The sequence below is a fragment of the Crocuta crocuta genome, unplaced genomic scaffold (assembly GCF_008692635.1).
Source record: "Crocuta crocuta isolate KB4526 unplaced genomic scaffold, BGI_CrCroc_1.0 scaffold3, whole genome shotgun sequence".
NCBI lineage: Eukaryota > Metazoa > Chordata > Mammalia > Carnivora > Hyaenidae > Crocuta > Crocuta crocuta.
In genome coordinates, this window is record NW_027529934.1 from 6,193,678 (window position 1) to 6,206,546 (window position 12,869).

The following is a 12,869-nucleotide window of genomic DNA, read 5'->3' on the forward strand; positions in this document are numbered from 1 at the left end:
CCTTTTCTGCCCATCTACAGTAGATATGAAACACAACTGATCTCAAGTCTAGAGCAACTGTCTTTGAGTTAAAAGATTTGTTACTCTTCTGTTTCTATAGTTCTAATATAGATTCTAATAGCGCTGGCTCTTCCTTCCTTGTTTTCCATTTTCTCTTGCCAAAGCAAACAACCTGTACCTAATTCTATAACCAGGTGACATGTGATTTTAGCTCTATATGAGCCCTGTGCCGTGGGTTCCTGTTGTGGGGGTTCTGTGCTGAGTATAATACTAACAAAAGTTAAAAGTTACATAGTAACTCATTTTGTGCCAGATACTATTCAGCAGAATGCCTATGTATATCATATAATCCACATAAATGTCATATGAGAAAGGTAATACAGTTACCCTCATTTTGTAGATAAAGTTACTTGTCCAAGGTCACAGAACTACTAAGTGATGGAACCAACATTTGAATGCTGACAGTCTGGCTTCATAATTTTTGTATTTAATTAGCCTCACACTGTATCTCCACCATTATACTACAGAACAATTAACCAGCTTCATAATGAAAAATTGGTGTCAGGATTCTAGAATATTAACACAGAGATCTGTATTTATGACATGATATTGTCACTTTCTGTGACAGAGTGGGAAAAAGGGTCAGAACCACAACAGGCAAGGAGCAAGCTCAGAATTGGCCCCACTGGTCCTTGGCTCAAGAACATTTACAATAAAATGAAAATGGGCCTTTAACTTATCACCTACAATACACATTAGTCAGGAAAGCTGCCACAAAAATGGAGACCAAACTTTATTAAATGAGTTCAGTAGATACTGATTTTCCTGGGAGGGAAAATCTTAAAAATTGTCATTAAAAATGAGGGGAAAATTTAGAGGTTTATATATTAAAGTATCTAAAACAGACCTTCAGAATACTTTTCCAGTGTTTTTAAAAATAATGGTTCTGGGGCGCCTGGGTGGCTTAGTCGGTTGAGCGTCCGACTTTCACTTAGGTCATGATCTCGCGGTTCGTGGATTCGAGCCCCGCGTTGGGCTCTGTGCTGACTGCCAGTTCAGAGCCTGGGGCCTATTTCAGAGTCTGTGCCTCCCTCTCTCTCTGACCTTCCCCTGCTCACGCTGTCTCTCTCTCTCTCCTAGAAATAAAAAAAAAATATTAAAAAAAAATAATGGTTCTACAGAAGAAAACTTTTCCCTTCACCTAAGTTAGCCAGTTGACATTTCTAAAGCTTTTAAAACCTGCTGTTACTTTCACTTCAGTTGAACGTGATTCTGCCAAGAAACTGCAATTAGCATCAGTTAAAGCACAACTTCCTCTTGGAAAAAGAAAACACCAGATATGTCACCTAAGTACAAGCAAAATCTGATTACACAAACTCCAACAGCCTGTTTTCATTGTTGCAACTGCATTTGTATACTTCAGAAACAACAGGGACCACCTCTGGTCCATTACTGAAATAATCCAACATTTCCTTAGAATAATTTTTATCATGATCTAGTTTGTTACAGTCGAATTCTGTTCAATTATAAAATGATTTCTCGATTATAAGAAAATGACTAAATGCTGTGATTCCACTGTTAGTAATGACAAAATTCATATCTCTAACAGTTAAAAGGCTTTCAGTGGTTCATTCATCTTTCCTACTGTTTCATATCTTAATCATATGTTCCAGAATACGTATCATAAGAAAACTAAAATTTAGATGACAAAAAAAATAAGGCCAAGACTAATCAGTTTTGTCCCTAGCAGAGGTTCATATTTCACTGGATTATCCAGCAATATTTATTAAACATACTACAGATGCCAAAAATACTGAGAACATACTATTCAAAAGTGAAGCTGGAAAGCTCAAATATCCACAATGTTTGTCTCGAAGATTCATAACAAATACGTGATGAGTTGAATTAAAATCTGTACTTTATGAAAACAAGCTGTATTGTTTCTCATGGTCCAAATTCTAAATTTTTCATTTAAATCTAAGAGTGACCTCTTCAGGAACTGGGTGGAGGATAAGCAGGTAGGTTAATAACTCTTCCAGTTTAATTATATCTTAGGAATACACAAATTACGCAGATAATTATTTTCACTTCAAGTGGAGTAATGTTTTACTGTAATTGGCCATGTCACTGAACATTCCAAAAGAAACTGGACTCCGCATGGTTTTCAGAAAAGTACTAGGCTTTGGGAGCCCTTAAGGAAATTGGCATATAAAATAAAGATCACTGTTGTATATAGACAACTGATATTGTCAGAAAGTTAAGTACAGTGATTTAAAAAAAATTTTTTTTTAATGATTTATTTCTAGGAGAGAGAGAGAGAGAGACAGCATGAGCAGGGGAGGGTCAGAGAGAGGGAGTCACAGACTGAAACAGGCTCCAGGCTCTGAGCTGGCAGTCAGCACAGAGTCCGACACGGGGCTCGAACCCACGAACCACGAGATTATGACCTAAGCGAAAGTCGGACGCTTAACGGACTAAGCCACAGCCCTAAGTACAGTGATTTTTAGAAAGTCAAGAAACAATCTTAATTTCATCTAACTAGGAATGGAAAATAGCCTATACATTTTTAAAAACTGCTTAGGAAAATAAGTGAGGATGGGTATTATCACAAGAAAACCTACTTTATGGTATGAACACCAGGCTAACTCTATGTGGCAACAATCACTAAGCTATCAGCTCCCTGAGGGAAAAGCCATGGATACCTCCTGAGTTCTGGGTACTTTTACTAGATACCTACTAAGTTTTGGGAACTTCCTCAGATACTCAAAACTCAGAAATAGATAAAATATGATCCATGGCCTCAAAACCCAAAAATTTAGTAGAAAGGATATAGGTTTTTAAATTTTTTATTATTTTTTTTAATGTTTATTTATTTTTGAGAGAGAAATACAGAGCACGAGTGGGGGAGGAGCAGAGAGAGAGAGAAAGAGACACACATAGAATCCAAGCAGCTCCAGCTCTGCTGCCAGCACAGAGTCCAGTGTGGGGCCTGAATTCGTGAACCCTGAGATCATGACCTGAGGCAAAGTCTGACACTTAACCAACTGAGCCATCCAGGCGCCCCAGGATATAGGTGTTTTTAAATTTATATTTAATGTGGTATAATGTGATAAATGCTGTAACAAGTGTGAATAAAGGACTACAGGAAAACAGAAGGAACGACTAACCTCTCTTTCCAATATGTAGAAAAATGACTAAAGGCTTTACTGACTTGATTTAAACATTTAATAAACTTTGATTAGTAGGGTTAAAGTTCTAAGATGCCAATTTTAGAAGGCTCTAAAGACAGAATATATAAATTAAGTAAACCACTATATAAGGGCTGAGGGGAAGGGGATGGTTAAACTCTGAAAAAGTTTTTAAACTATGCTTCCCCAAAACTGTATGAGCTCCTCAGAGTTCTCAGGGTACCGAAAAGGGATCAGGGTGGCATATGTATTCCAGATCAACCTTGAAAGATACCTTTTTTCCTTCCAATTCTCATCAGTCCTCCCCTATCCCACCACAAATAAACATTTAGTCTATAACAATGATATGCCTGCTCTGCAAACAGATTCAAGATAGAACCTTTAGTACTGGGGCGCCTGGGTGGCTCAGTCGGTTAAGCATCCGACTTCAGCTCAGGTCATGATCTCACTGCTTGTGGGTTCGAGCCCCGTGTCGGGCTCTGTGCTGATAGCTAGCTCAGAGCCTGGAGCCTGTTTCAGATTCTGTGTCTCCCTCTCTCTCTGACCCTCCCCTGCTCATGCTGTCTCTCTCTCTCTCTCTCAGAAATAAATAAAACCATAAAAAATTTTTAAAAAAAGAACCTTTAGTATTAAATGACTGGTCAGTAACAGGAAACTATGAGCTTTTAAAGTTTTTGATTCGTAGAAGAAGCAATAACTTTGCTCCTAGAATGCTAAATGTCCCATCATTACATCTCCATGTGGTAGATAATGTCAGCAAACTCTTCTGCAAGAGTGCAGGATACATATTTGGTACAATTTACTCTTCATTCTATAAAGATAGATATTTCCCTTCAATAAATTTAGGTCAGCCCAATTTTCCACTTAAAAATTACTACTCATTCATTTCATGTGAAAAGTGCAGGTAACTCAAAAAGTAGAACAGCATCAGAGATTCTTATTTAAATTTGTTTGTAAAGTAAAAATCTTAAAAGAATGTGCCATATGACATTAAAGGAGGACTAAATCCTTTTCCTGACTTTCACATGGTACTAAAAGAAAATGAATGGTAACGAAGAATTTCTCGTAGAAATTTAACTAATTGTAGTTAAAAAACCCCACATAACATAAAATTTACCTTCCTAACCATATCTGAGTACACAGGTCAGGACTGTTATGTATATTCACACTGTTGTGCAACCAATCCCCAGAACTTTTTCACCTTTTGCAAAACTGAAGCTCCCCGCCTCCCATTAAATAAGCACTCCCCATCTCCCACTGCCCTCAGCTCCTGACAACCACCATTCTACCTTTTGTTTCTATGAATTTGACTACTCTTGATTCCTCCATATAAGAGGAACCATACTGTATTTATCTTTTTGTGAATGGCTTATTTCACTTAGCATAATGTCCTCAAGCTTCATCCAAGTTCTATAGTATGTGTCAGAATTTCCTTCCTTTCCGAAGTTGAATAATATTCTATTCTTCTAATAGAAGAATATTCTATTCTATTAGTTGAATAATTATTCTGTTAACAATATTCTATTAATATTCTATTATGAGCTACAGAATCATATCCTCTATGTATAAACCACATTTTGTTTATCCGTTCATCTGTCCATGGGCATGCAGGTGGCTTCCCCCTATTGACTGTTATGAATAGTGCTGCTATGAACATGCGTGTGCAAACAGGGGTCTGTGAGATCGTTTTCAATTATTTTAGATATATAATCAAAAGTAGAATTGTTGGATGATATAGTAATTCTTTGTTTAACTTTCTGAGGAATCTCCACAATATTCTCCTTGGTATGCCATTTTATACTCAAAATCATTTCTAATCTTTAAAAGAAATCATGGTAATTTAACAATGACAACAAAAAAAACCTTTTTTCTAAAAAAGAATATAAATGTTTTTTAGAAATTGTATGAGCTTTATGAGAATGAATCGCTACCTCCCCTTACATACTTCAGTTCAGATTACAGCCATACTAAGAAAAAAGAAAAGAAAGGATAATAACATTTTATCACTATTGTGAATAAACTTGAACGCAAATACCCACACACACAGACACACACCAAGAAATAATGGTATTCTGAGAAAAACAACATCAACAACAAAAATCCACAGCTTTAGAGTGTGTGAGACATAAAAACCTTGCCCTACTAACTACTTACATGGTGGGAAAGGTTACTATCTGGCACTGATTCAGACACTTACTGATCTCAAAGATAAAATATCTAAAAAACTTCTTTTCTGCTATGTATTATCTTACTAGAGATATCACCAAACAGTTTCATTTCATATTAAGAAAAAGTTCTTCACAAATCGAAGTTTTCAGGATTAAAAAAAAATACAAACACACACATTTATATGCACATACATACATACACACACGTATATGTATATATGTATCCCTATTACCAAATACCAGAAAAGAAATTACCTGATGATTTCTTCATGATACAGAGAACTAACAACAGGCCCACCAAAACCAGTATTTGCTTCTTTTCCTTTCTTCTCAGGTGGCTGTATGGGAGGTCGGCAGTGGAAGAGATAGAAAGTAGAAAAAAGACAGATGGATTAAGGCAGTGTGTATTTAAAATAGCTACAAAATAATACTTTGCTAAGGAATACTAAAGTTTTTTTTGTTTTAGGAATACTGAAGATTTGAGGTCCACAATTTCAAGATGGCATCCAAAAGGCAAAATGACTCTCAAGTCATCAGAGTAATGGAATGAGTACCCACTACCAAACCAAGGTCATTCCACTACTGAGCTCTGGAGACACCTGAAGCCCACCATTCCCTTAGCTGATTATATGATGATTCACTATGGAGAATATTGATGTTCAAACTAGAAAAATAAAAATGAAATATGACCTATAAATACCAAATCTGAATGTGATCAGGAAAATCATACCCAGATTATTAACAAAATTAAGGTTTCCAAATAAGAAAAATAACTAAACTGTAGTTAAACTTCAAACCCAACCATAAAGAAAAATATTTTTTGATGGCAAGAAAAAAGGAAAGAAGGTGGAAAAGAATGGAAAAGAAGTTATGACCTAAGATAAATGGAAAAAAGTGGCAAATTAGGCCCTGACCCTCAGTATTTTCAAAAAGCACAAAATTAAGATTAAATTTAGAAATAAGATTCTTCTAAAACATATAATGTGGAAGCAGTAAACTTGAATCTTATTGTCTGAACGGTTCAAACTGCAATCTCTGCAAAAGCCTACATTTCCTGCAATAATGACAATTTTCAGGCCAGGACATCCTGCCAAAATCAAAATTCTAAACATAAATGTCTTAGAATCAAAACTAATACTATTAGGGGCACCTGGGTGGCTCTGTCAGTTGAACGTCCAACTCTTGATTTTGGCTGAGGTCAGGATCCCAGGGTCATGGGGTTGAGCCCTGTGTCAGACTCTGTGTGAGCATGGAGCCTGCTTGGGGTTCTCTCTCTCTGTGCCCCTCTCCCCAACTTGCGCTCTCTCTCTTGCTCTCTAAAATAAAAAAATTAGGGGTGCCTGGGTGTATCAGTCAGTCAAACATCCAACTCTTGATTTTGGCTCAGGTCATGATCTCACGGATTGTGGGTTCAAGCCCCATGTAGACTCTGCGGAGTCTGCTTGGGATTCTCTCTCTCTCTGCCCCTCTCCTGCTCATGAGCTCATGTGTGTTCTGTCTCTCAAGAATAAATTTTTAAAATAATTTTAAAAAAAGAAACTAATATTTTTACTGTTTAATTTGACTAACTAGTTTCACATCAGAAAAATATAGGTAATCCTCATATACCTGTGTTTTTTCCTGATCTTTAAAGAAGAAGTTTTGTTTTATTGTTGTTTCTTTTGTGGTTACTTTTGTTTGTAAACCACTGGGTAAAGGAAAAAGGTCCTGGGGACAGCATATTCTATTAGTTCCTGACATCACTGGGAAAACAAGTTTTGAGAAAGGGTGGAAATTTTGGAGATGAATCAAAGCAGTTATTAATTTATGACAAAAACAAAGCTACATAGTATCATAAACAACTCCTGTCACGATTAAACGACTATAGTCGATGCTGGCAAATAAGAAGCACCAAGTAAATGCCAAATCCCTCTCTTCTCTGAGGGCCATTCTTAGAGAATAAATGCTGCAAAGAATTTCCAAGAAAGAGAATGTTTTCTTCATTCATACTAAAAAAGCACACACCATAGGGAGAACCTATTTTATTCAATGCAATTATGTTCTAAATAAATACTCCATAGTACGATAAAGTTGAAACACACCTGGTATCCAAGAAATGCTTGCTAACTGAGCGACAAGACTGAGAACGAGGAAAGAGTGCGGCACGCACAGCTTCCTGACAAAGAACAGACTCCAAGAACATAACAGAGGGGAAAATCTATGTGACCTTAGATTTGGCAATGACTTTTTAAAATACAACACCAAAATCATGATCATGAAAGAAAACAAACTGATGCTGGTCTTTATTAAAATTAAAAATGCCTGTGCTGTGAAAGATACTGCTAAAAGAATGAAATGACAAACTACAAACTGGGAAAAAAATCTCTGCAAAACGCACATTTGATAAAAGACTAGCATGCAAAATGTATTTTTAAAAACCTTCTTAAAACTCAACAAGAAGAAAACACATAGAAAATTGCAAGCTAATATCCCTGATGAACAAAGATAACCAAAGTCCTCAACAAAACATTAGCAAACAAAATTCAACAAAATATTAAAAAGATCGTATACCGTGATCAAGCGAGATTTATTCCAGGGCTGCAGGGAGATTCAATATCCACAAATCAATTAACATGATTCACCACATTAATAAAATGAAGTATAAAAATCATATGATCATCTCAATAGATGCAGAAAAAGCATCTGACAAAATTCAACATCGATTCATGACAAAAACTCCTGACAAAGTGGGTGCAGAGGGAACATACCTCAGCACAATAGAGGGCACATATCACATTTGATGCTTAAAAGCTCAAAGCTTTCGTTCTAAGATCAAGAACAAGACAAGGATGACCCCTCTCATCACTTTTATTCAATACAGTATAAGTAATCCAATTTTTTAAATCGGCAAGATAGCCCAACAGACACCTTCCCAAAGAAGATACCCAGATACACTGACAAGTAAGCAAATGATTTTGTCCAACATCATACGTCGTTAGGGAAGTGCAAATTAAAACAATAACAAGACATTACTAAATACCTCTTAGAATGGCTCAATTCTGAAAGACTGACACCACCAAATGCTGGTAAAAATGTGAAGCCACTAGGAATTCTCATTCATTGCTGGAGCAAATGCAAAATGGAATAGCCACTATGGAAGACAGTTTGGCAGTTCTTCTAAAACTAAATATAATTTTACTATATGATCCAGTAATGATGCTTCATGTGATTGTGGGCTATTCTTTTTGGAGAAAATGTCTATCCAAGTCTTTTGCCCATTTATTAGCTGTTATCTGCTGTTGTTGAGTTGTAAAAGTTATTTATGTATTCTGGAACTAGATCTTTATCAGATATATGATTTGCAAATATTTTCTTCCATTCTGTAGGATGTCTTTTCAGTTCTTGACAGTATTTTTTGAAGCACAAAAGTTTTCAATATTGATGAAATTCTACTTACCTATTTTTGGTTTGGTTGCTTGTGTTTTTGTTATCATATCTAAGAATTCATGGCAAATCCAAAAGCATGAAGATATATCCCTATGTTTACTTCAAAGAGTTTTATAGTTTTAATTTATATTATTTAGATCACTGATCTAAATCATTGATCCCGTTTGAGTTAATTTTTGTATATAGTGGGGGAAAGGAATGTACCTGCATTCATTGCATTCATTGAGGATTCACTGAGCTTCTTGGATCTATGGACTTATGGCAGTGATTCTCAATAAGGGAAGTTTGTTTGTTTGTTTGTTTTGCTTCCCATCCTCCCCTCAAAGATATCTGGTAATGTCTGGGGCAATTTTTGGTTGTCACAGGTGAGTGGTCCAATTGGAATCTAGATAGTAGAGTCCAGAGATATTGCTAGACATCTTACAATGCACAGGACAGCCCTCTACAACAAAAAAATTATTCAGTCCTAAGTGTCTATGGTGTAAAGATTGAAAAACTCTGGTTTATAAGTTTCCATCAAATCTTTAACATTTCAGCTATCATTAATTTTTTCCCCTATCTTTCCCCCTCTCTCTCTTGCTTTTTCACTTCCTTGTGGGAATCCAATTCTATACATGCTACACTGGTTGATATTCTCCCATAATTCACTGGAGCTCTGTTTATTTTTTAGTCAGTCTTTTTATGCTCTGTGCTTCATTTTTATTAGGTTCACTTACATCTTCAAGTACTGATCTTTTCTTATGCAATGTCTAATTTGCTGTTAATCTTATGCAGTATATTTTTCATTTTAAAAATTATTTTCTGTCATCTCTAGAAATTCTATGAGTCTCTTTTATCTTTTATTTCTCTTCTCCATTATGTTTGTATGTTTTCTTCAACTTTCTTGAGTTTATAAAATATAGTTTTTTCAAATCTATCATTTCTGCATCTGCTTTTATTGACTGGTTTTCCTCCTGGTTATGAGTCATTTTTCCTGCTATCTTCGCATGCCTGAAAGACTTTTACTTTTTTTTGTAAAATAGACATTGTGAATTTTACTCGTTTGCTGGATGCTGTTGTGTTGACTTTGTTTTGGCATGAATTCAGTTATGTGGAATCAATTTGATCCTTTCAAGGCTCACTTTTTAAGTTCTGTTAAGGCAGGGTCAGGGCAGCCTTTAATCCAGGGCTTAATTTAGCTTCACTACTAAAGTGAAATCCTTCTGAGGCCTCTAAAACATTATGTCCCATATACTAAATTTTCTTTCCACTCTGAAAGTATGAAATGAAATATTCTCAGTCTTATATCAGCTCTAGGAATTACTACTTTCTTGTATTTCTTTCGTCAGTTTATTAGTTTCCTCTCACACACACAGATTATTATCAGCCAAAGGAACCCCTCTGCAGATCTTTGGAACTCTTTCTGTGCAAGAACATCCTCTCCAGTATTTGGCACTTCATTTTCCAGCTCAAATTCGGAAGAAAGTCAGGTTCTTTTGGGACTCTCCTCTCTGAACTACAGCCTGGAAATTGTTTCCAGGCCATAAGCTGAAGCAACTGGAGGGCTCATTTTATTTCCCTTCTTCCCTAGTTTTATACCACTTCTAGTACAATGTCTGAAAATCACTATTTTTCATCTATTGTGTCTGGTTTTCTTCCAGTTTAAGACAAAAGGGTAAATCTTGTCACCATTACTCTACAATGCCCAGGAAAAGTCCCACAAACATTAATTAAAAACTAACATACTATTCCATGCATAATTTACTTAACCATTACTGACAATTTCTAGGTTTTCACTTTTTCACACATAAGCGAAGATATGATAAATGTCTTTGTATATAAAGCATAGTAGAGTTTTAATTAAAATCTTTAGGAAAAAGATGACTCATCTGATTATAGTGTATCCTAAATAGATTTCTTCTTCCTGGGATTAATTTCTGTTTCTGAAGCTTTGTGCATGTTAGTGTGCTGGTGACAACTTTTTTTGGCAGAGGAGGGAAAAGATTATATTTTAAGCAGAACTAATATTTTAAAAATAGTCTGCCATTATCAGATTGAATTCAGAATAAAGCTGCCAAAGATGCATTAGTTTTGCTCTCCATCTACTTCATCTACAAGAAGGGGTAAGCTTTGGCTACCCTATCCTCCTATTTCCACTCCAATGCGATGTTTCTCATAGAGGCTTAAGAAGTTTATTCCATTTCTCTCTACTCATAATCCATTAAGTTATTTTTATGTTACATCAGCAGTTAAAGAAAGAGACTTCAATTTGGCAGCCAATAGGATAAAATTTGCCAATTCTTATATTGCCTCAGACTATATTATTTGAGACACTGAAATGTTCCTTCACTCAAAGAGGAAAGGATAAGTTGTTGGCTGAATCTTTATCACTTGATTCAGATTCCACCTTAGTCAGTTGCAGAGTCCAGATTTAAATCCTTGTGAGTCGTTCTTTTCCAACTGAAAAATAACTATTTCAAAGATTATCAGGCTAATATCTGCAAGGAGGGGATTTCTTGCTTCCATGTGCTACCTTGTTTGGATTCTCTTTTATTGATTTGTTCGCCTTGTATGTAGGTCTAGCTGTAGAAATTTGGATAAATTAACCTCTCTGTCCAAGTTTCCTCATTTGTAAAAATAGGAATATTAGTCCCCATCTCATATGGGTGTTTTAAGGTATAAAATATGTAAGACAGAATAGTGCCTAGCCCAAAGAGGATGTAAATGTCAGCTAATATAATAATTATCATCAGCCAAAATACAGCCATCTCTCCAAAGCAAAAGTGTCTCAGTAATACAGATAACAAGATGTTCTGGTGTGGGGACGTACAATATTGAACCGTAGGTCTTTATCTAATACCCTTAAGCTTCTGAATCTCCTGATAAAACCACCAACCCCAAAATCAACCAAGCAAATAAAAAGCCTAACATAATAACTCTTATCATTAAGAAAAAAGGAAAGAAAAACAGGACTTAAGGAGAGTCTTCTATGTGCTTTGCACTTTATATAGATTATCCAATTCCAACTTCAAAACAATTCTAGAAAGTTGGCATTTTTATTGTATTCACTTAATCTAATACATCAATTATAAAGAGTACCATTATTTTCTGGAATGCTAAGAAAGAAAAAACACAAATAAAATATATCAATTTTAAGACAGAATTTTTTAAATGTCAAGAACTTAATAACTGCCTGCTTTATATTTGATGAAATGTGTCTCCATTTTACAGATTAGAAAGGTGAAAATAAGAGAAATGAGGTACTCAGTGCCACACAGTAAGTGGCAAAATCAAGATTCAAACCAAATCCTCTGATTTCCAAAACCTGTGCTCTTTCTATTAAACTATGTTACCTCTCCAAGCTACTTATAGAAACCATTATTACATATTGATAATATTCTGCATTAAAACTTTGTTCAGTTTCTTAACTGTGATAAAAAATTAAACACTTAATTTGAAAGGAAAATTTAAAATTAAACATATATCCTTAACTTTTTTGAAGCTGATTTATTATGATAAATTATGCACAATGCAATCAATTATATGACCAATACTATAGTTCTAAGTCCTTAAAAAACAGTATTTTTCTAATAATCCTTTACATATATTCATTGTAGCTTTTTTACCCTGAAACATGAATAGTTAGTTATTCATGTCCATATATAAAAGTGAGAATACTGGGGTGCCCTGGGTGGCTCAGTCAGTTGAGCATCCAACTTTTGGTTTTGGCTCAGGTCAAGATCTCCCAGTGTCTTCCACATGGAGCTCTGCACTAGCAGCATGGAGTCTGCTTCAGATTCTCTCTCTCAACCTCCCTCTCTGTCCCTTCCCAACTCCTGCTGTCTCTCTCTCAAAATAAACACTTTTTAAAAAGTAAGAATATTGGGGCGCCTGGGTGGCTCAGTCAGTTAAGTGTCTGACTTCGGCTCAGGTCATGATCTCATGGTTTGTGGGTTCGAGCCCCACATCAGATTCTGTGCTGGCAGCTCAGACCCTGGAGCCTGTTTCGGATTCTGTGTCTCCCTCTCTCTCTGCCCCTCCCCCACTCATGCTCTGTCTCTCTCTGTCTCAAAAATAAATAACCTATATTAAAATAATTTTTAATAAA

The 12,869-nt window shown here is 35.6% G+C and overlaps 1 protein-coding gene across 1 annotated transcript in view; it reads right to left on the reverse strand.

Moving 5' to 3' along the window:
- The window catches only part of ACBD6 (acyl-CoA binding domain containing 6), a 194,754-nt gene that overhangs the window by 118,474 nt on the left and 63,411 nt on the right, over nt 1-12,869 (reverse strand). Inside the window, exon 4 of the mRNA XM_077763114.1 lies at nt 5,612-5,694. Within this exon, the coding sequence (XP_077619240.1) occupies nt 5,612-5,694 (83 nt within the window). The remainder of the gene's footprint in view (nt 1-5,611; nt 5,695-12,869) is intronic.